At 36.2% G+C, this 24,038-nt stretch overlaps 1 protein-coding gene and 1 long non-coding RNA gene across 5 annotated transcripts in view; one reads left to right on the top strand and one right to left on the bottom strand.

Annotated features, from left to right (window-relative positions):
- UBR1 (ubiquitin protein ligase E3 component n-recognin 1) overlaps positions 1 to 22,462 on the top strand; it is a 250,865-nt gene extending 228,403 nt beyond the window's left edge. For all 4 annotated transcript variants that reach the window (XM_077127596.1, XM_077127594.1, XM_077127593.1 and 1 more), the window contains 8 exons: positions 1,523 to 1,610; positions 3,007 to 3,140; positions 4,692 to 4,800; positions 7,293 to 7,349; positions 9,801 to 9,878; positions 16,372 to 16,542; positions 17,790 to 17,891; positions 19,359 to 22,462. In XM_077127596.1, coding sequence (XP_076983711.1) covers positions 1,523 to 1,610; positions 3,007 to 3,140; positions 4,692 to 4,800; positions 7,293 to 7,349; positions 9,801 to 9,878; positions 16,372 to 16,542; positions 17,790 to 17,891; positions 19,359 to 19,500 — 881 coding nt within the window. In that variant the 3' untranslated portion in view covers positions 19,501 to 22,462. The remainder of the gene's footprint in view (positions 1 to 1,522; positions 1,611 to 3,006; positions 3,141 to 4,691; positions 4,801 to 7,292; positions 7,350 to 9,800; positions 9,879 to 16,371; positions 16,543 to 17,789; positions 17,892 to 19,358) is intronic.
- Positions 1 to 24,038, bottom strand: part of LOC143655999 (uncharacterized) — a 45,866-nt gene that overhangs the window by 3,651 nt on the left and 18,177 nt on the right. Inside the window, exons 2-3 of the long non-coding RNA XR_013162359.1 lie at positions 14,449 to 14,516; positions 10,305 to 10,394 (exon numbers count right to left, since the gene is read on the bottom strand). This is a non-coding gene — a long non-coding RNA (uncharacterized LOC143655999). The remainder of the gene's footprint in view (positions 1 to 10,304; positions 10,395 to 14,448; positions 14,517 to 24,038) is intronic.

The following is a 24,038-nucleotide window of genomic DNA, read 5'->3' as shown; positions in this document are numbered from 1 at the left end:
TTTCCCTGGCAATGTGGGACAGAAATCCCAGGATGAGCCAGGATCCAGTATCAAGGGATTGAGAAAGACTTCTTTGCCAAAAGGGGGAAGAGAGAAAAGAGAGTTTCAGTGTCTGAGAGATTTCAGACAGAGTTGGAAGGTTATCCTGAAGGTTATTCGTATGCATTATATAGATATCCTTTTTAGTTTATGGTGTATTGGAGTGGCTGGAGGGTAGTACCTGAAACTGTTGAGCTGTGTTCTGGTAGCCTTGATTCTTGAAGATAATCGTATAAAGATATAACTTCTACAATGTGACTGTGTGACTGTGAAAACCTTGTTGTTTGGTGCTCCTTTTATCCAGGGTATGGACAGATGAGTTAAAACAAAAAAAGAAAAAAGGGATAAAAATAAGTAAATAAAAGGTGGGATAAGGGTAAAGTAAATTGGGTAGATGGATACCAGTAGTCAGTGAGAGGAAGGGGTAAGAGGTACGGGATGTATGAGTTTTTTCTTTTTTTTCTTTTTATTCTTTTTCTGGAGTGATGCAAATGTTCTTAAAAAAATGATCATGGCATTGAATACATAGCTGTGGGATGATATTGTGAGCCATTGATTGTATACCATGTAAGGAATGTATGTATTCATCTGAAGATTTCTCAATACAAATATTTTTTTAAAAGGGGAGGGGGTATATGTGTTTCACTGCTTGTAAACTTTGCCTCAAACACCAAAATCATTATACAAATATTCAACTCTTACATTTAAATTTGAAATATCTAAATGAACTCTGGATACCTTTTCACCTTTTAAAAAGGTATTTCCTAAAGAGATCTTATTTGAAAAAAAGAAAAGAACTGGCAGTAATCATCTAAGATAAGAGATTTGGCATAATTTTAACAGTGGCCTTTTAAATGAGTTTTTAAAAGGAGAGTACTTTGTTTAAATGTCTTATAACCATCCCTCACAGCAACCTGAAAAATCAACAGTATTATCCCCATTTTAATGTAAGAAAACTGAAGTTCACAGAACTTTAATGGCTTACCGAGAGCCTTAACATAAGTGTGTGAGTTGGTAATTACCAAGAAGGTTTAGGATGGTCCTCCTTAAGGATAGGTGAATGGAGGAAAATGATCTCAAATGGTTTTGTTTATGTGGCATAACATGTTCTGTTTATGAGCATGAGGCAGGACAGCAAACTGCTTCCCTTTCTAGAAGTTGTATTTCTACCTCCTGGCTGAGACTATTAGGGCAGGTAGAGGACCACTAATTTATTTACCTGGTTATATTATAGTGCAGTAAATATTTATTAAATGTCCATGTTTAACAAGTCTGAGAATCTGCCGTGTTTGTTTCTACAGCTAATATTACAAGCAGTTTTAATATTGAGAATTAACTATTTAGATTGAGAACAATGGAAAAAAAGAAAGAACCCTATTTTAGTTGATGTTGTTTATTATCCTGGAACCGTGATATTAGGGGGTAATTTGTAAATTGTGGATAGTATTTTCATGAATTTATCTTTGAGAATTTCTTTTCCCAGGCCTCCCCCTTGCTCAGGTTCAAGAAGACAGTGAAGAGGCTCATTCTGCATCTTCTTTCTTTGCAGAAGTTTCCCAATATATGAATGGGTCAGTAGCAGTTCATTAATCCAGCACCCTTCAATATTGTTTTAATAATTCCACATCTTTGTTTATTTGTTTGACAGTATAACTCTTATACCATTTCAGCTCCAACTTATAAAAATCTTTTAAGGACTTTTAGTATGTGGCTTGATTGCTAGCATGGGCTTACAGTGAAGAAAAATTACTCTGATAATTTTGTTTTGAAATAAAGGAGTAGTAGGTTAGAATAAGGGCTACCTATTCTTTGTTTTTAAGATCAAACAAGCTTCAACACCTCTTTATTCTTGTAAACTGTTCTGAGAACATCAGCAGAAAAATGATAGAATTTTCATGAATGGCAGCATTTAGGATTTAAATAAATGTTTAAAATAAATTATAGGTTGTCCTTCTACAACAGTCCATGTATTTGATGTACTTTACTAACTAGAAGGTTTTTTTTTAAGGCTGTTGTGAGTAATATGTGAAGTATATTGTCAGTGCAGAGGATAAGCCAAAAATATGGTATAGTGTGCTACTGAGCTTCTCCTGCTTCCAGTTCCTAGTGTTTGTTTTCACCTTCTTCACTACTCAACTTCAATAGAGAAATCCGGAAAGCACTCTTTTTTAAATTGACTCATCTGCTTTGATTAGTTATTGATAAATGTTTCTGTTCCATGTCTCATTACAGGGGTTTTTAATTTTTAAAAAATTCACATTTTAAAAAGCTTCAGGTTTTCTTGTTTTTGTTTTTTTTTGGCATGGGCAGGCACCAGGAATTGTACCCAGGTCTCCGGCAAGGCAGGCAAGAATTCTGCCACTGAGCCACCATTTGCCTGCCCTGCTTTAAGTTTTTATGTTGAAGACAACTTTTAAAGAATTGTTTCCTTAAAATAGATTTTTAGTTTTTGGGTTTTTTATGATTTGATTTTATTTGTTTTTTATTGTTATCTAGAAAAAAGGAGAAAATAACCACTTGCCTTAAAAATCTACATGGTGGGGTGGTGAGATGTTGGCTCAGTGGCGGGATTCTTATCTGCCATGCTGAAGACCTGGGTTCGTTTCCCAGTACCTGCCCATGTGAAAAAAAAAACAAAAACAATCTACATGGTAAAATATCAAAGAATTTTGGTTTTCTTTAGGAAACTATTAGATTTAAAAATGGAAGCGATTAGCTCGTTAATACTTTGTTTTATATGTTTATAGTTAAATGGGTGAAAGGTGCACGGGTGGTTCAGTGGTTGAATGCTCGCCTTCCATGTGGGAGACCCAGGTTCAATTCCCAGACCATGCACCCAAAAAAGAAAAAAAAAATTAAATGGGTGAAAAATTATTTAAATGGTTAACTATGTTTTTGAAAGGGGGTGTGTTTAAAATCTAGAGTTTTAACCTATCCATATTCTGTTCTGGAATTATTGTCTCTTAGCTGCGTTGGGTATAGTATTCCTGGCTGGTATTTATGGGTCTCATTGAAAAACGGCATCATCCCTTACCTTCGCTGTGCTGCATTGTTTTTTCACTATTTGCTTGGGGTTACTCCACCTGAAGAACTACTTACTAGTAAGTAGGAAAATGAAATCACAATTGTAAATGAGAGACTGTTTTCTGTTTTTACTTTCATGCTTAAGAATACAAAGTCAGAACAAGCAGAACGACTTCCTCCTCCCTCACGTCTTTCATCCATATTCTCTCTGAACATGTATGCTCCCTGCCCCAGGGTAGGTTAAAGATGAACTATAAAACCATATTAGGGGTGCACAGGTGGTTCAGTGGTAGAATGCTCACCTTTCATGCAGGAGACCCAGGTTTGATTCCTGGGCCACGCCCCCCATCCCCCCAGAAAAAAACATTAGCCTCATAGTATGCGTGACCTATTCTTGGCTCCTCTCTGTAGTTTACATGCTTACACTTATAAAATGCCTGCAGGTAGAATATAACTGATAAGATATACAAGAAATTAGAAACATTGATTGCCTTTAGAGAGAACTGGCTTGGTAGAGGAAAACTTCATTGTATACTCTCCTATTTGAATTTTAAACATGTGACTTTATCCATTATGAAAGTATTAATATACTGCTGAAAGGCCTGCTGGAACCAACCAAGGTCATGTATATTTGAATAACCAGGTCATTTTCTTTCTCCTTTACTTGTCTCTAAATCTAGCCCAAAGTAGAGAAGGGCTCCTTGTGGCTTTATATGGGTAAAAATCAGAATGTTTGTATGATTTTGGAAGCGTCACCAGAATTATTCAGAGATTCTTTCCTTTGTCCTTTGAGAATAAACTGACTGGGGTCAATTTTCTGACTGCCATCTTCTTTATCTTGAACTGAGTTCAACAGAGTTTATCTGTTGCAGGTTTATACTGGTTCTATATAAAATAAGAGGCCACTTCCAAAATAGTGGCCACTGCAAATCTGTTTGTACAAAAATATCATTTATTAATTTATTTTCTAGTAGGTGCCACAGTACAGCAGTGAATAAAGTCCTTACTCTCAAAGATTTTTCTTATTGTGGGAGAAGTCCAAGTATAAACAAACATAAATATATAATGTCAAATGGTGATATGTGATACAAAGAAAAATAAAACAGGTCATGGGAATATAGAGTGCTAGGGTCAGAATAGGGAGCTCATTTAAGAATCATGAAAGGCTTTTCTAGAAGAGACATTTAGCTAAGACTTGTTGTAGACAGGAGTAAGCAGTGAGAAGTTGAAGGAAGTCTTCAAATAAATGCAGAGGTTTTTGCTGGGCCTGCTCAGCGAACAGTAAAAAGGTGAGTATGGCTAAAGCACAGTGAAAAAGAGGGTGGTAGGAAATGAAGTCCCAGAGACAGCCAGGGCGGATCATGGTGGGCCTTTATACCATATTAAGGACTTTTTATTTTATACTAAATGTAGTGATTAGACATTAGACATTGGAGGGTTCTAATCTGGAGTGACTCAGAAAACATAAAAACTTTATGTTTTAAAGGGATCACTTTGGCTTATTTGCCACTATATAGAGAGTACAAATTATATTCTATATAGAGAGTATAAACTATGAAGTAATTATGTTAATAAGTTGACCAGGTAAGAATAATGTGCTTATTAAATATATTTTTATTTTCTGGCAGATTCTGCGGAAGGAGAGTACAATGCACTCTGTAGCTATCTATCTTTACCTACAAATTTGTTCCTGCTTTTCCAGGAATATTGGGATACTGTAAAGCCTTTGATTCAGAGGTACTATGGGAGCAAATTGACATTGTTGGATTATTATACACTTTGGAAATTTTAAATTAGATTATTCACTAAGCTTTCAGATTGATTAGCAATTGATTGAAGGGTGTGGCAAATATAAGAGTTTCTTACTTCACACACTTAAAGGAGTGGGGATAAAACCAGTAGCCATGGACACCTTGTTCCATTAGGGCTACCATTTATTGTACTTATTTTCCCTACAGCTGTTGTCTCATCCCAGTTTTAAATAAGAATGGGGGTGGGAGGAGGCACCACTGGTAGCAGTCATAGAGTCACAACTAATTATCAAAAGAATGCTGAGTGGGATTGTGTCCAGAACAGTAACATCTGATAGCACTTACCTCAGGAGGGTGTCTGAGGAAAGAAAAAAGTAATTTGATAGATCAAATATGTTTCCATTCCTTGGAGAGGTGTCACTCACAAAAACTTTCTCTTGACCTTATTACTTTATTACAATATTGACCTTTCATCAACCCTCTGAACTTTCAGTCTTTGACCACTGTTTTTCATCTTTTTTTACAATCAGTTCTTACTGAGTTACTTTTACTTTATTTCCTCCATGGTTCCTTTTAGTGTCTTCAGTTTCTGCCTCTTCCTTTCTCCTTTTTCATTCATCAGTGTCATTTTCCCTCCCTGCCCATGTCAAAATTCATGTGAATGTCTGCCTTTGTCTCTGCCACCCTTCTCTATACTCACTTGTCTTCTTTAGGTTCTTTTCTGTGGTTCCTCATTTCTTCTGTGTTGAATGTCCATTGTCATCAAAATGAATTGTTGAAACTTTATGGTTTGTGTTACATCCTATCACAGTAGGTTGTACTAATTTTACAGTTATATTCTTGGAGTAGATAAGTTCTGAACTTTTTATTATAGTTTAGTCAAATATTAAAAGTTCAAAATTTGACCTCTGTTGAGGCTTTCTCATACCGGCTGACAGAAATGTAAAGGGTCTCTGCCCCTTCGGAAAGCAGTGTAATGGCACAGATGACTTCTGTCCTGGCCCTCCTGCTCATGGATGTCTGTCTCCCAGAATGACCAGGACAGGCAGACATGCAGGCTGTCCAAGGAAGCGTGGCCCAGCATGCTCCCCACTGGGCCTGAGGGACCCCCTTCTGGGAGCAGAGCTCTGTTGTTGTTAAGGTCACACCAGGCGAGCTGGAGGGATTTTCACAAAAATGATCTTCAGTGAGAAAAACCAAGAGGCAAGAAGATAAACATGAGACAGTCTCTCAACTTCGTAACGCATGGACCAAAAAACTCACCCTCAGCATGTGTGTGCACATTTGTACACACATGTACAATGCCGTATCACCACGAGTACCTGTGGGGGAACTGTGGGGTCCTCAGTAGAAACTTGATATGGTTAACTACTGGGGGAGGTGAGAAATGGGGCAGGAGAGTCAGATTTAAAAAGCAAAAGGAAACTAAAGACTGCATTAAAAAAAAGTATGAGGGCCGCGGTGGCTCAGCGGGCAAGGTGCTTGCCTGCTATGCCGGAGGACCTCGGTTCGATTCCCGGCCCCAGCCCATGTAACAAAAGACGGAGAAACAGAGTACAATAGAACAAGAAAATGTTTGAAGATGTTTCCCTTTCTTCCTTCCTTCCTTCCTTCTATCCTTCCTTCCTTCTCTCTGTCTTTAAAAAAAAAAAAAAAAAAAAAGTATGAATAAAATCACTGGACCTTGTTTCTAAAAAAAAGTTCAAAATTTGAAACAAAGAACCCTTGCCTGTGTACCAGTCCTGGACCAGCTTGTCTCAGAGCCTTCCCTCAGCCTTCTCTGCTCTGTATTGCAACAGACCACCTTTGCAGGCCATATTTCTCAGGGTTCCTCTTCAACTGCCTGGTTTCAGCCAGTGAAAGGCACTGGCAGGATATTGGAAAGCAATAGGAAGAAAAATTTATGTACTTTTGCCACCTCCCTCTGCCTTGTGGGGCACCTCTGGCAATGGCTGCAGCTCTTCTCTGGTTCCAGTTCCCATCAAACAGACCTACTCTGGTTCCAGTAACCACTGGTGACCCTAGCCCCTGGACTCCAATCATACCGTTATTTCCTTTTGTCCCTCCAGCCTGGGGATGGTAGTAGCTTCCTATTTTTAACTAATCTTTAGATTGCCTTACTTTTTGTCTCCTTACTAGCTCTCAGCCCTTCTTTCACCTTTATTACCAATTCTGGTATTAAATTTCTTTTTGTTTAAATAGTTAGAATGGTTTCTTTTTTTCTAGTAAGACCTTGATTGATAAACCCTTTTAAAAAAACAGATCAATAAGATAAAAGGGAGAGAAAAAGTAAATAGACAAAAAAGAAGGGGAGAAAAGAAAGGGTGATAAAAAAAGGGACAAGATGTGAGATAGAAGAAATATAGAAGAGGAACATGGAACAAAGGGACAGAAAGGATTGGACAGACTGCTTCACTGATGAACATTGCACTGAAGCTTTGATAACCCAATTACTTTTTCTCTTGGCTCCACATACAGGTGGTGTGCTGATCCTACCTTAATAAACTGTTTGAAGCAAGAAAGTACTGTTGTCAGGTTAGTTTTACTTCTCATTCCTCTCTTCCCCATCCACACATTGTATCTGCTCATGTGGTTGGTTTGTTGAATATACTTTCTAAGTCTCCTTCATTCTCAGTGCATTCTTTCCTATATTTCTGTTAGACCTTTACCAGAAATCAGAGTCTGGTACTATTGTTTTTTTCTTGGAGTGACTGTCTTTTCCTTCTTAAATTGTTGGAAGTCACAGATCCTCTTGAGGTAGTGCATGCCTATCAAAAGGCAAAGGAGGAAGTGGCATTTTGGAGCTGCCAGTAGGTTAAAAATCAGGAGGTCACCACAGAATTTCTATATATATATATTTTTTAACCTTCAGGAATAAAGCAAAATGTAAGTAGAGCTATTTCTTCCTTTCCTACGTATTTATTGTCTTAGAAACTAACCCCCAAAAACCTTTCTTCAATCCTGCTATCTCCCTTATGGCTCTGTCAAAATCCACCTCTTCCTCAAAGACCAATTAAAATACCACTGCCTCCAAAAAGCCTTTCCTAATATATCCTTTCTCCACATGTGTGTATACCTGCCAGCAGCCTAAATCACTAAACAGTAAGTTCAGTAAAGGGCACGAACTGCATGCTCATCTTTGTATCCACTCCAGGGCCTGGCTTGTATTCTATACAGTGTTTTTTATTTGAGTAGAACTGCATTAAAAAACAGCAGAGGAATTGATCCCCAGCTTTACTAACAGCAGTACCATTTTTCTGTGGATAAAGCAAAGGTGAAACAGTGTACATTTACCACCTTTTTTTCTCATCTTCTCTCACCTCTTGAACTCCTTTCCCCTCTATTGTAAATGTGCATATATAGTTACCCCTTTCACATTAAGAGAGTTAGGGATATGGCACCCCCCTATGTGTGGAAAATTCATGGAAAGTTTTGTTTTGTTTTTTTCAGGGTTTCAGGAAACTCCCTAGCTGCCTGTTGATGGGCAGACGCTGCCTTTCTCCCATTACTTTTCCATTGTGTAAGCTAAACCTTTTTTTTTTTTTTTTTCACATGGGCAGGCACTGGTAATCCAACCTGGGTCTCCAGCATGGCAGGCAAGAATTCTGCCACTGAGCCACCATCACACTGCCCCTAAACCTTTTTCTTTTTAATTTCAAAACAGCCTCTACTGCCCTGAAAATCCATAGGGGTAGACCCTTGACTTTCATTTTTCCTTTAGGGAATCATATAAGGACTTAGCTTTTTCTAAGCTTTTTTTGGTAACAATCCTGCATATTTCTAGCCTTTGTGTCTTCTGCTGGCCTTGACATGTCATCTGCAGCTTCAAAAAAATCCCCTAAAATTCCCATTTAATTTCTTATGCTGACCAGTAATAAATTGAAACTGCAATGGGGAAAGTTATGATATATAAGAGATAACTATACTGCTTTTCCTCACAACCTGACTTTAGTGATTTAGAGAAAATAGATCCACTCTGTGCTCAGATGTTGCAACACTGATTTCCCCATCAAGAAAAGGAAGATCTTAAAGTAGAGAGAAAAGTTTTTGAGATATGAGTACATTTTATAACTGTTAATCTCATGCAGTTTTTCCTTTATTTCAATTCATTTCCCATGCATGGTACTAAAATACTCTGAGAATTAAAAATGTAACATATGTAGGTTTTGGTTGTAGATCATTTATAATCTAGTTATACTTATAAAAATCAAGACAGTAAGGCAAACCATAATAATCTGTAGAATATGCTGTTAACAATAAAGAAATTCATAAAGAAAAAGATGCATAATAAGGTAGCAAGATTAGTCTTGAACAAAATGATTTTTAGCTGGACATAAAAAAGCATAGAATTTAAATTGACTGAAGAGTTTGAGGAGAGAACTTCATATTATTCAGATGATCTTCCCCAAGCCATGCAACCATGGCTTTTATTTTGTATCTAGTATAGTGAAAATGAATAATAAATTTGCAAACATGTACTAAGTACTAAACTTGTGTTAGTGTGTTTCATCTCAGTATCTCATTTAGTCCTCAATAGATGTTTAAGGTTCCTTGATAATATTATTCACATTTTAGCATTTCTGAAATAAAAATGGTCTTTTACTTGATAGTTGCATTTAATATAATTTTTCTCTTTTTTTCCCTTAAACCATGTTATTAAATTTATGATGAGCCTTATGACTGAGAAAGTATAATGTATTCCTCCCTAGTTTACAAACTAGTAAATAGGTTTTGTCAGGCTCAGTGACTTGTCAAAGTGTCAGGTAATTTAGGATTTTTACCCAGGTCTGTCTCATTTCAAAGTCTGTGTTCCTTAATCACTACTTTATATTACCTTCCCAGACAGTATAGAATCTAGCTAAAACAAGTATAGACAAGCATCCTTTTGTTATTTTGAAAATTTTCTTCCTTCTATTGCCTTGGTCTTTTATTTCATCTGGGCTTATTTATTCATAAATAAAATTACCTTTTAAATTACATTCCTAGGTATCCTAGGAAAAGAAATAGTTTAATTGAGCTTCCTGATGATTATAGCTGCCTCCTAAATCAAGCTTCACATTTCAGGTAAGGAGAAAAAAAATTTTAAATATCTTTTCTGAGCTTACAATTTTTATACACCTCTAACAAGCTTTTTTTTTCAGTGACTACTGAGCAACTCTATGGCAGTGATTCTTTTAAGCCACAGGAACTGTTTCTTCAGACAAAATATTATATGGAAGCTCATTAAAACAGTAAAATAGCCCTGTAAAATAGATAAAAGCATTATGACTGAAATTGAAGCTTGCATTCTTGAGAGAGAGGAGTCTATCCCCTCAGCCCTTTTTGGCATCCTGTCTCCTCAACCTCAGTTAGATTAACCACTGCTCTAAAGTAGTGGTTCTCAAACATTGTTTTTAATTTCCCACTCCCCCTTCAGTAGTTGCTATCAAATGGAAAAAGAACTCAATGATAACAGAGACTAGTGAAGCAAAATAAGTTACATATACTTACTCATTGCTGGCACCATATATTAATTCTCTATTGATTATGTTAGAGAAGAACAGGAGTTTGAACAGTTGATTCTACTGATAAAATCATATCCTGTAAAGTTAAAAATAAGCCTTCAGTTTTATTACATTTACCCTATAAGTTATTTCAATAACATAAATTCACGGGCAGGACATAACCATTGAAATATCTCTGATGGGGGATTTATATTCACATCTGCTTTAGCCATTAGGGTGTGATTATTTCAAATTTGAAACATAAGGCATCATATCTTAAAAATAATAAGCCAAAACTTCCATTGATTTGATTATGTATTCCTGACACACAGGGTACATCACAGTACCATCTATATAGCAAACCACATTGATAATGACATGAAATCAGTAGTAACAGGTAATTACAGAGCAAGAATCTCAGCAATTTGATAATTAAAGCTGATGTTCTAGTGGGAACAAAGCATCTTTTTCCCAAATTGCAGGAATACCCAAAGCTGAGGAGTTTTGCAGTGTTACCAAGCATTGTGCAGCAGCCAGACTTTTAAGTAAAGTATTAGAGTTTTCAGTAAACACAAATAACTCTTAAATTTTGTTTTAAACATACCAATTTGCAATCTCAATTAACTGCCCTGTTGACTATTAGTAGTCCTTAGTTATATGTTAAATGAATTGCTGTCATTTAAAGGAACCAAAGAAAGGGTTTGTGATTTAGAACCATTTTGAGGACAGGAAGACCACCTTTTTGGTCCATTTTGAGAATCACTGCCCTGTAGATTGACTAAGGTTGTTCTCTTAGTTATAACGATTGTTTTCATTTTTGAAGCCAGGGGGATTTAACTGGTCATCAGCCAGGGCTTAGGCAGCCCACACCTCAGCCTCTTTTACCAGATAGAATTGACCTCGAAGTTCTATCCTCCTTGCTGCTTTTCTCATGCTGGTTAAAGTCAGCCAGCTAAAGGAATGTTTGAGTCACTTTATCTCTCAGCCCTCATAAAATTAGCTAGATGATTTCAAAAGTTTCTTACAACTCTAAATTTAGTATTCTCTTAATCTGAGGGTTACATGGCTTCCACAGAAGCCCAGTGAATAGCTATTTATCTTCCAGGCATTAAGAATTATTAAGTTGTTGGCTTATAGGGGGATCTAAAAAGAATGTGAGTCATTAATCATAGAGAAGATCTTCCCAGGTGATATTGCTATTCACTGGTTCAAGTAAAAATGAAAATAAATCCTATGACTTTTTCAAGTTATATTGCAGCCACAAGTTTCCATTCAGATTAAACCATCCCTAGTAGGTGGCTGCCCAGTTAACTACACTTTAGGCACTTTTCCTTTTCCCTCTGTAGGACAACTAGTGACTCAGAGGCTGAGCCATCCTGTACTCAAAAAGAGAGAAAATGTTGGCTTTATCTAAATAGGGCTACAAATAACGCCATCCTACCCATTACCACTTTCTTAGGGCAGAACCTTTTGGGACTATCCTAGGCCCATTCTGATGCTATCCTATTATAGCATCAGACTTTATATACTATTTGGCATTTCCCTTCATTTCAATAACAAAGTTTGAAATGCATAAAAATTGTAAGGAGCAATTGCTAGCCACATATCCTATACTACATTCTACCCTATTTAGGGAGAGCACTGCTACCAAAACAGAATATTGTAGTGTTTAGCTCTTCTGGTCAATAATTACTACACTAAAATAGCAATAAAAATGTCAGCAAGACACCCTACACAAAAATTAACTCAAAGTGAATCAAACACCTAAATATAAGAACTAGCACCATAATGCTTCTAGAAGAAAATATAGGGAAACATCTTCAAGACCTAGTAATAGGAGGTAGCTTCCTAAATTTTACCCCCAAAGCACAAGTAACAAAAGAAAAAATAGATAAATGGAACTCCTCAAAATCAAATGCTTCTGTACCTCAAAAACTTTGCCAAAAAGGCGAAGAGGCAGCCAACTCAATGGGAGAAAATATTTGGAAATCACATATCAGACAAAGGTTTGATATCCTGTACATACAAAGAAATCATACAACTCAACAACAAAGGAATAAACAATCCAATCATAAAATGGCCTAGAGATATGAATAGGCATTTTTCTGAAAAGCAAATTCAGATGGCTCAAAAGCACATGAAGAGATACTCATTTTCAGTGGCTATAAGGGAAATGTAGATCAAGACTACAATGAGATGCCACCTCACACCTATAAGAATGACTGCTGTTAAACAAACAGGAAACTATAAATGTTGGAGAGGAGGTGGAGAAACTGGAACACTTATACACTGCTGGTGGGAATGTATAATGGTGCAGCCACTATGGAAGACTGGTGGTTCCTTAGGAAACTAAATATCAAATTGTCTTATGACCCAGCAATAGCACTACTTAGAATATGCCCAGAAGACCTTAAAGCAGTAGCATAAAGACATTTGCACACCGATTTTCACAGTGACATTATTCACAATCACCAAAAGATGGACGTAAACCAAATGCCTATCAACAGACGAAATGTATCAACAAAATGTGGCATGTACATACGAAGGAATATCATGCAGCAGTTAGACGCAATGACGTTCTTAAGCACATGACAAGATGGATGAGCCTTGAGGACATAATGCTGAGTGAAGTTAGCCAGACACGAAAGGAAAGATACTGTATGATTCCACTTTTACGACCAGTGTAAAGAAATAATCAGGGGCTTATAATACAAAAGATAGGGGACTTAGAGATACTTAGAAGCTAGAGATGGGTGAACCATTAGCTAATGAGGTTGAACTACAATGTAAGGGAATAGATAGGAGTGAAGGTGATTCTCTAGTGGGTCTAGAAGTAATATTACCATATTGAAGATGAACAAGATTGAAAGGGGTTGTATAGACCTATGTTTCCCATAGATTCACACTAGAAATATGAATGAGTTCTCATAAGAATTACTTCAAAGATATGATTCTTGTATAAAGAGTGTTTAAGTCCAGGGTACAGGGGAAAAATTGCTACTGCGTGCTATGAGCTATGTTCAAAAGGAAACCATCAGCACTACCACAGCAACAGCAGAGGTTAATAATGGAGGGAGGGACAAGAGTTAAGAGGAGGTTCAGATTTCCTATTTGGCACGGGTGTGTTTATTGGTTTTCCTTCTCTTTCGAACAATGAATTTATCTAAAATTGAGACTGTTGATGAACTGTGGACTTTGTGCCCTATACATGATGCCAATGAATGCGGGTGACTGAAGCATGCACTGATGGAGAAAGCAGATGGTGAAGGATGGTGTATGCTTATGAACAAAGGTTGTGCCGCTACAAAAAGGAACAATGTTGTGAGGCATGCAACAATGTGAATGAACATGTGGGACATTTGGTGAGATAAAATAAGCCAGAAACAAAAGAACAAGAATGGTATGGTCACTTTTAGAAAATGCTTATAAGAAAACAGGCCTAAATAATAAGCTTTTAGAGCACACACAGTAAGTGTGAAGTGGTGATTATTGTTTCTGGATTTTGAGAGGCTGTTTTATATATACAACTTGATATTTAGAGATAAGAACACAGCCGAACAGGTTGGGGTTAAAGTAATTCAGAACATAAGGGTAAGGAAAACAGTGTCTATATTTTAGAACCGCACGTACTCTTTGAGACCAATGAAAGAAAGGTTTATTTGATCTGGAACTGAAATTTTCTGTAGCGCATAATCTGATTCATCCTATCTGTATAGCTCATTTGAACAACTGAAACACAGGAAGCATAGAATAAGAAAGATGTCCTTTAATCCTGTATAGATTATTATAATGCCTGGAAACATCCTAGAGTATATTAAGCAGATAATAAAAAGTACTGGCAAAGTCCCCTGAGGGAGGGGAGAAAGAATATGGAACTATTAAACCTTATCATCAGGGAATCCCCTGATTGTGTGTCAAACTTTAGGGATACCCAAATCAATAGCCACACCTTTGATCATGAGGTTTACTGTTGTGAAGCTTACTTAAGTAGCATAGAAACTTAGACTACCTATAGGCATGCCTAAGGGTTACTTCTGGAGGACCTCTGTTGTTCCTCAGATGTGGCCTCAGTCTTTCTAAACCCAACTTTGCAAGTGAAATCATTGCCCTCCCCTCTACGTGGAACATGAGAACCAGGGATGAAAATTTACCTGGCGAGGTAGGAGAGGATTCCCAGGGATGAATCCAGACCTGGCACCGTGGGATCAACAATTACATCCTGACCAAAAGGGGGAAAAGAAGTGTAATTAATAAAGTATCAGTGGCAGAGAAAGTTCAACTAGAGTTGAGAGACAATGGAGTTTGCTATTATGCAAGCTTCAGGTAGACCTTGCTACCTATCATAACCTGCCAACCCGCAACCAGGACCATTCCAGCCAACCCTAAGGAACACCTACGGCAATTTATAAGATTCCACAAGGGTTCCAGGCACTAGAGTAACTTACCAGAAATCTACAACCTCCAGGTGGGCCCCTGATCCAGATAAATCCTGAAACCTAGCCCAGCCTCTCCAGAACATCAGATAATTCCATCTCCCTACCCCATATTAATGACAGACCCTTCCAATATAAAAAATGTAGAATTGCCATAGCCCAACAACCCCAGAGAGAGGTAAGGAAAGATCAAAGGTGATGGTGGACTTATACATAGAAGGTAGAACTTAACAAATGAATATGAATGCTGAATCATTAAATTGATATCTCTTTTAGTCTCCAGTATTTTAGAGCAGCTAGAAGTAAAATTCTAAATTATGAAATTGTAACCCATCTCAAATTCTGAAATATGTTCTACAACTAATTGTGGTGCTGTGCTTTGAAGCTTTTTTGTATAGATGTTATTGTTCACAAAAAAAAGAAGGAAAAATAAGTCAATTGTGATGATAAACTATTTAAGCCCTCTAGCCTCCTGTATTCTGGAGCAACTAGAAGGAAAAATACGAGAGGATCGTATGGTAGCTTATGAGAAACTCTGGGATCTGTCCTGTAACCACTTCTTGAAGAGTGCTTTGAAAACTATCACTTTTTTATTTCTTTGCTTTAAAGTTTAAAAAAAATGTGAACAATAACTAATACATTTTGAAATTTTTATACTCTGAAGAAACTCCTTAGAAGTGAAAATAACCTGCTTATCTACAAGGGGCAGGAATGGAACACCTGTTCCCAGAGTCCCTCTGCTTCTACATAGATAATAATTGTTTTCTTGTCTTGCCTGGGGAACTGGAGATCAGAGAATAAGACTCACTGTTAACATCCTATTAGAGAATCTTTTTGATGCTCTTTATTCTGACTCTAGGTTGGGCCTAGCTGGATCTCTTTGCTGGTTGCATTATTTTTTTGCTGCCCAAATTAAGGAATTCTTGATGTTTCCCATCATGTCCATTACACAGCACAGATAGGAAGAGCATGGAAAGCTCCTTTTTTAAAGAATGACTATTATTTATTTCAGAAAGAGATAGTCCCTCTTTGGAGGGTACTGTAGCAAGACTTTCGGCATACCGCTATATGAAATGGTCAGATCTCAAAGTTCTCCTTGATTCAAGCAAGTTAACTTGGCCATTATCTACTACCTAAGATTTACTGTGATTTCTAGAAGGAAGGGTACATCAACTCAAAAGATATCTCTTATACAGCTTTAAAGATCTCAACATTTCAAAGAAATGGCAGAAATGTGTTTGGACCCTTACGGCAAAATGTAAATTTTAAACCATGGCATCCCGACAATGTCATAATTCCTCCAATGTTGAGGCCATAGGCTTTACTACTGGGAAGACATTTGACTTTACATTGGTCATATCAGATGAAGACTGGATTCTATGATAAAGTTTCAACCTCAAGGCATATTTAATTACTAGACTTCATGAGAATTATCAGGACATTGTAAATTTAATAATAGATTTTCTTACTGTGGATTAATCAGAAGACTTTGTAAGTCATTTTAGGGGGAAGTACTAAGGTTGAGTTGTGTGGTTAAATAGTTGCTGGTATTTTAAGAGCTTTGGTTGGTGACAACGGCCAATGATGAAAACATGTTTCATAATGTTCTCCACCATACTGAATGCTTTCTTCCCTTTTCAGGTGCCCACGTTCTGCAGACGACGAACGAAAGCACCCTGTCCTTTGTCTTTTCTGTGGGGCCATACTCTGCTCTCAGAACATTTGCTGCCAAGAAATTGTGAATGGGGAAGAGGTTGGAGCTTGCATTTTTCATGCACTTCACTGTGGAGCTGGAGTCTGCATTTTCCTTAAGTGAGTAGTGAATGATCTGGAAGCATCATAATGAAGTAGGGAACCTAGATCCAATCAAGGAGGCCATAATAGCAGGCAATTTGTTGATAGGAAATGATTGATCAGAAGTTAAAGTATATATTTGTTAGTCATGTAAAACATTTGATGGGATATTACAGGATAGTCAGATAGAAAGTAGGATTCTGTTCATATTTTTATTATTTGTGGAAAATATAAAACAAATGTGATAGACTTTGTATTGACTAGTCAGGTATAATGAAAGTACTTGGAATCTTAAAATTTATATTTTAAAAGTGCTTGTTAATTTTGGGTTTAAGTTGTCCTTTGAATGTTTTTATATTCTTCAGTTCCTCTGTCAACCAGCCATTGTTTTCCCTCACTTCAACACAAGATTGAAAGTAGAACAATAGTCACTCACATTCTTGAAGGAAAGGTACCTGAGAGAGAGCAATAAAATTCAAATTGGATACGTATTTTTCTTTCCATTGTTCCCATGTAATGAAGTTTCTGTTTACATAAGCCCAAATATCATACTAACTATAGAATATATAATCATTATATAAAAATCATTACTCATAAGCATATGTTGGACCATGGAGACTTAACATGGAAGCTAAACCCAAACACCTGTTTTCTCCTTCTAGGGCATCTACAGCCAGTAAACCCAACTACCTACATCACTGTTGTTGTTATTGTTATTCTTGTTCTTTATCTCTGATTTATAGTACTTGTCTGTAATGTTCCTTCCTTATCTGTAGTGTTTAACTCCTCTGTACACAAGTATACAAGTTGTTGTTTTTTTTAAATGTAAAAGTTCCAAGTGTCCTGAAGATGACAGTGGTTCTTTTTAATCTTTATTACTAGATGCTGTTTCTTACCAGAAAAGGCTTTACACTTACCTAATTGACCATCAGTGTAGCCTTGAGGTTATTATTAGAATAGGAGATGTGGTTCTGTTCTTCTGTTAAGCCTCTGCCCCCCTCCATGTCAGTGGGTCAGGAAACAGAACATAATCAGCCCAAGCCACCATTTTCCAGGGTATTTCTGGCTCAGGTAGGACAACTTCAGTATATTCAGTCATATTACTGTTCCCATTCCCCTAAATCCAACTGATCTTTTCCACATACCTTCAACAAAAATAGCAGTGTTCATTCTCCTTCAGTTAGACAAAACACAATTTAGTCTATTTGTCTGTGTTTGTATTGTGTTAACAATAGATGTTTCCTATTGGTTGTTTTGTCATTCAGAATCAGAGAATGCAGAGTGGTCTTGGTTGAAGGGAAAGCTAGAGGCTGTGCCTATCCAGCCCCTTACTTGGATGAATATGGAGAAACAGACCCTGGCTTGAAGTAAGATTTTTTTTTAAATAGGAAGGTTTTGATCACTTCTTGTTTATATTGCTCTGTTTTTTTTTTTGTCATATTATCGTATATAGATGTTAACAGTTCTTTGAACACAAAAGCTAAAGCTGAATATTGAGAGATGTTTTTTAAAAGTTGCAAATTAAAAATACTAAATATGATGCCACCCTAAATGTAATACAGAAGATCACTTGGTGCTTTACCCTTTATAGTTTAAAGTAAAGAGTAATACTTCTCCAAAATTTTTAAGACACCAGCTATCCTAATGTTAGAATGCCCTGTTATTTTTAATCAGCCTTTCTTCAGAATTACTTGGAAGGTTTAATTGATACTGAAATACAAAAGAAAGAAATCTGTAGTGTCCACTGAGAGGTTGGTTTAAAGCACCTCTTCAGTGTTTCCATTGCAATACTTGAAAAATTTTTTTACCAACTTTATCAGCCTTCTCTGCAAAATATTAGTAAAATATTTATTTATAATTCTGAGCATTCTGTCCTTCCCTAGTGGCAGGAACTTGGATACTGTTCATAACTTATGAAGATGAGGAGGAAAGACCACTTTAACAATGATCCCAAATAGTGCATAAATAAATATTAAATTCCCCTTTAATAAATGTTTTTTTTTTATTCTTTGATATATTATTCAAAATAAATAGGTTTACTATTGGGCTTTAGAACCACTTTAATCATACAGAGATTTGCTTATATTATGATAGCATTTGACCTGTATATAGAGAGTCCTTGAGTTTAGAGAGAAAATCTGAGTGGTAAAGTTGATCATTAAAGATAAGAGATCTGAGTTGTTACAGAAAGGCACAAGATCAGAATTTGAAAATGTTAGGCAATTTGAAAATCTCTAACAGCAGAGACACCTCATAGTTCTCTGTTATTGGTAACAGCCAAACTTTGGTCTTTTTGTGCAGTGTTGCAAACTGTGCAAGCCCTAGAATTAATTGAAGTACAGTTAGTTTATGTAAATATTTGCTAGTCACCAGCAAGTTTGTTGTGCCATTAGTATAATTATAATCAAATGTTCCTGAGTAGAGAATATAATTGAGAGTTTAAGTCATCCACCTAAAACTTAACCTGTGCTGTGCAAAGATGAGAAATAAAAGGTGGATAAGCTATATGAAGCCAGGAAAACCTTTAGAGCCCCCACCCAGGCTAACTGCCCAAAAAAGAAGAATGCTGCTTCAGTTATAAACGTAAATGAGATCCCATGATGCCCTACCTATTTTCTCTGTAGTGAAGGAGCAAAGTTCAGCTTCACTAGCTAAGTAATCCTTCAAATTCTTTGGGATCAATGATAAAGGGAAAATAATCCCTTTTTAAACCCTGCTGTGGTGATTTCTCCTAGTTCCAGGAACATCTCAAGATTTCAGACCAATTTAGGCAATAAGAATGTGACGATTATTTATTCAAACTTGCATGTCTTACTCTTTTTTCTCCCCTGAAGGAGAGGCAACCCCCTTCATTTATCTCGTGAGCGGTATCGGAAACTCCATTTGGTCTGGCAACAACACTGCATTATAGAAGAGATTGCTAGAAGCCAGGAAACGAATCAAATGTTATTTGGATTCAACTGGCAGTTACTTTGAGCCCCAACTCTGACTCAGAACAATCACAGTAAAGAAGTCTGATTCAAAATTATGGACACCATTTTGAGGGCTGGGGAAGGGCTGAAGGGTCTTTTGCGCCATGTCCAGATTCACATAGATCAATAAAATATTCCTTAGTGGAGTATTGCTTTCATAGCAAACTTACGCTTCAAGGAGAAAAATTAAAGAACATAGATTGATCAGGTTTCTGTTCCAGAACACTAAAGAAATTCTTATTCATCCCAAATGTCTTATTCTGCAAATATTTCCAGACGTTCATTCTCCTTCATAATCTGTCCCCTTTCATTTCATCCACTTGATTAATGAAGTCACATCAAGCAGTTGTGGATGTTTTTATTAAGTGGTTAACTATTCTGTAGTTTTATTTTTGGTGTTCTCCGTTCTCCCCACCTCCTACAAATTTAGGTCAACTAATATTGGGTCACTGACAAGATTCTAATAATCTGTGATGGCCTTCCTTTCAATGAAGAGAAAGATGTCAAAAAAGTAAAATTTTAATTATTTCTCATTTAAAGAAATACCCATACTGTGCTCATGCTGCTTCAGCCAGAATTTAAACTAAATATCTATATGGACAGAGTTACTATTACTGAGACAGATTTCTGCCAGTGTATTTAAAAGTTTTTTACTGTAGACCTCAAGAAGAGTTAGGATAATGCATTCACCTCTTATGATACAAAGAGCCTATAATCTTCACCCCTAACTTCAAATAGCTTTGTTGAGTTTTGAAATTATACTTTTCATTTTCTAAAAGCAAGTTTCAAAAATCAGACCACTTATCTGTTGATTGTGGTGCCATCCTATTTGAATTCCAGAAATCGGCTTAATTTCTAATGTAAGCTAGCTATCGAACAAGGAAGACAAAAATCCCAGGGAATGGAGCATGACAAGTGTAAATGAAAACAAACAGATTTATGCCAATCCTGTAAAACTTGTAGAAGACTTCCAATCCTATTTGTTATCTTTGTGCAACTTCTTCTTAAACTTGGTTTTGACTTGTACAAACAGCCAAAAAAAGCCATGTGATCAACAGTCCGTGTCCTGTTATAACATGCTATAATTGAGCCATCTTGTTTTTCAATAATAGAGCTCACCAGAATCTGTGCATAGGCTTCTTGGTTCTTGGTTCTAACTTTTTATATTGTGAACTTGTCATATAAAACAACAGACAGAAGATAAATTGAAACCCTCCATTTTAGCTTCTGTTATCCCCAGGGTAATGAATTCGGACTTCAGAAGATACAGTGTAAGACTGTATCTTATTCTACCTTTGTTGTCTACTGTCTCACATATGTGGGTAAATGTTTTCCTACATTCTCTTTGCTCAGCAAAGGCAAGCAAATGGAAATATATTTGCTAAGTGGTTGATGATACACATTTGGGATTAGATTTTTTGTTATTTTTTTGTAAAGCAAAGAAAAATAGATGTTTTCAATAAGGGACAGCTGTGAACAGGCATCAGAATTACAATCGTGACTTTCTACTTAAATAATTACTTTTCAGAAGGCATCAGAAAATAGATACAGTTGTCATGAACAGTTTGTAACAATTGAAAGGTGAGGATCAGAAAATTCAGATTCAGTTTTGTCATATTTGCTAGTATGATTAAATGAACATTTCCTTTTGTTTCTTATATAATTTTGTAAGATGATTGTTAGGCTGAAAGTTCTGCACCAGAATAGGCCACAGAAGATGATGACTTCTGCCCTGATTGGTCCAGTTTAGGAAGATAAACTGACTTTGTATGTCTAGTCTTTTTGTACTTACTTCATAAATCCTACAGTTGAGCTGCCAGAGTCTGGCAATAGTCAGTCAGACCGTTTTGCCAAAGAACCCATTTCAACTTGAGTTCTGCTTATTGAGAGCACTTCGGAACTCTGTATTATCAATAAACAAATCTCTGTGCTGCCCTTAGCACAAAGAGTTTCTAAGAATATTCAGATGTCCTATTGGTTTCTCGTCATCATTGCAAACAATTCAATTATGCTTATGAAGTTCACTTACAAACAAGCAACAAAGTCACTTTATTTTTTTTATTGTTGTACATGGAGGAACTGGTTCTATAGAATGACTCCAAAAATGTTTATCTAATATTTGGTGAGGGGCTGGCAGGAATTTAAAGATTTAATGAAGAAAAACATATCTGTATAATTAATTTATTTAGTTGGTGTATGGGCTTTGAGTTCACCCTTTAGTGGTCAGTTGTCATTTCCTAACAACTATGCATTTTGGTTCACTGTGATGATGGTCTATATTTAGTGACTACAACATGTTTATACCACTGATTCAAATTCCATCCATGATGAAATTATACAAATAATGCATATATTGATATCTTTTATTGCAAAATTGTAAATTTAAAACTTGTATAATGTTATTGTGTTTTTTGAAATAAAATATCTCATGTGTATATTTAAACAGATAAAAAGGGATTTCTTGTATTTTGGGATTTGGGTTTGAGTTATAAAATCTGTAACTACAAAGGACCATTAATTAAAAATTTTCTGTATTAGCCCAGGCAGAGTCTTAAAAGAAAAACATGTTCAGTGTCTTTACCATATGTCTTTACCATATATTCCATCAGTAAATAATTTTTAAATATGCATACCAAATGTATGTATAATTATTTTACATTATATTCATGTACTGCTGTATAAAACATAGACAAAACATGGAGATTGAACAATGAGTTTAATAAATATAAATAGATATTTATATATCTAACCAGTGAATCTTGTGCATCCCTTTGGGTTGCACGCTTTATTTTGTGGGGACAAATCTCTAAAGCAGATCAGTTTGTTCAGTAGAACTGTCCTAGGTGATGGAAATGTTCTGTATTTGCACTCCAATATGATAATCATTAGCCCCATGTGACTATTGAACACTTGAAATACAACTAGTGCAAATAAAGAACTGAATTTTAAATTTTATTTAATTTAAATGTAATAGTTATTTGTGTCTTGTGCCTACAATGTTGGACAGCATAGTTCTACTATAATGGCTCTCAAACTTGACTGTGCATTAAAATAACGTAGAGTGCTTTAACAAAATAGAAATTCCCAGTTCTTATTCTAGATCCTGAATCACACAATCTCCTGGGAATGAGCCTTAAGATAATCAGAGTTTGATTTCCTCCTGTCTCTAAGCCATGACTCTTTCATTTGGAATTTAGAGCTTGCATTCTTTTTGGCTCAGTGATCTCAGACTAAATCCTAAAAAACTTCTGGGAAAGGACCAGGAAGGGGGAAGAATGCCCAACTTGGGTAGTTGTGATTTTAAATTTTGAGATTCTATATAAGCTTTCATTTGAGGAAAGGGTATCTGGAGTTTAAAAAAAAAGAGAGAAGATATGTGTGTGTATTTTTTTTTTCTTCTTTTTTCAAGGAAGGATAGATGAAAATATAATGCACTTGTAGTTGACAGGAAGAGGTCACTACAGGGCCTTCTGCATGTTATATTAGAGCAGCTGGGCACTAATGGAAAAATCAAATCATACAACTAGGCATCTCACCTGGTTGATGCTCTTTAGTTGAATGTTTCGCTCCTTAGAGCTCCCCACAGTGTTTTCACTTCTAGATGAAAAATTTTCTAGTCTTGTGTCTAGTCTTGACATCAGACCTGCATTTCCAACTTTCTACCTGGAAGATTGTCTACCTTCAAGCTCAGAGAGTCTAAAGTCAAACTCATTTTCTGCCCCAAAATAATTCCTCTTCCTGTTTTTTATTTCTGTCAAAAGAACCACCATGCTCTAACTCATGCAAGTTTTACCTCTAAATTATCTTTGACTCTTCCCTCCATAGTAAATAACTTGGCAAACATGCTAATTTCTATCAACTGTTTCTTGAGATTATACCCGGCGCCATACTATCACTGTATCATTTCAGGCATTTCTTGTACCGTCACTGGAACAGTTAGTTGCAATAACTTGTCTCTAGTTTTCTAACTTTCTTTAATTAATTCTGCATATTGTCACAAATTGAGTCCCCCTAAAGCATGGATATAATAATATAGCTGATTGTATCTGTCTCTTGGTACAGTGGCTCCTGACCTTCAGTGGCCCCCTTGAGCAAAAACCTTCAGTGGCTTATGCAACTCAAGAGCCTCCAAAACATGGATTTAAGTTATTTTTCTTGACTTTTTGCCCATTTCTCTGCAATCAACCATACTCTTACTTCTAACCAGTTTACAAAACTAGTTTTGAGTATTTAAACCTTTCTATTTCATTTTCCTTGCTTAAATGACTTCTTTTCAAAGAGTACAGTAATGAAAAGGGGGGGGAATAAGTTTATAGTGGATATACCTAAAAAAATACCTAGTCAGATGATCAAGGCCAAAATCAAGTCATAAATCATGTTGATAATATGTTGCCTTGATATGATGTAATGAAAATGATACTTTACCTATGTGATTTTCCTCCTCCAAACCCATAAACCCACCTACTCATGAGAAAAACATCAAATTCCAGTAGAGGAGTATCCTGCAAAATACCTGACTAGTACTCCTCAAAATTGTAAAGA

This window comes from Tamandua tetradactyla, chromosome 14 (assembly GCF_023851605.1).
Source record: "Tamandua tetradactyla isolate mTamTet1 chromosome 14, mTamTet1.pri, whole genome shotgun sequence".
Lineage (NCBI taxonomy): Eukaryota > Metazoa > Chordata > Mammalia > Pilosa > Myrmecophagidae > Tamandua > Tamandua tetradactyla.
Note: the sequence above shows the minus strand (reverse complement) of the source record. Positions and strands in the feature narration are given on the sequence as shown.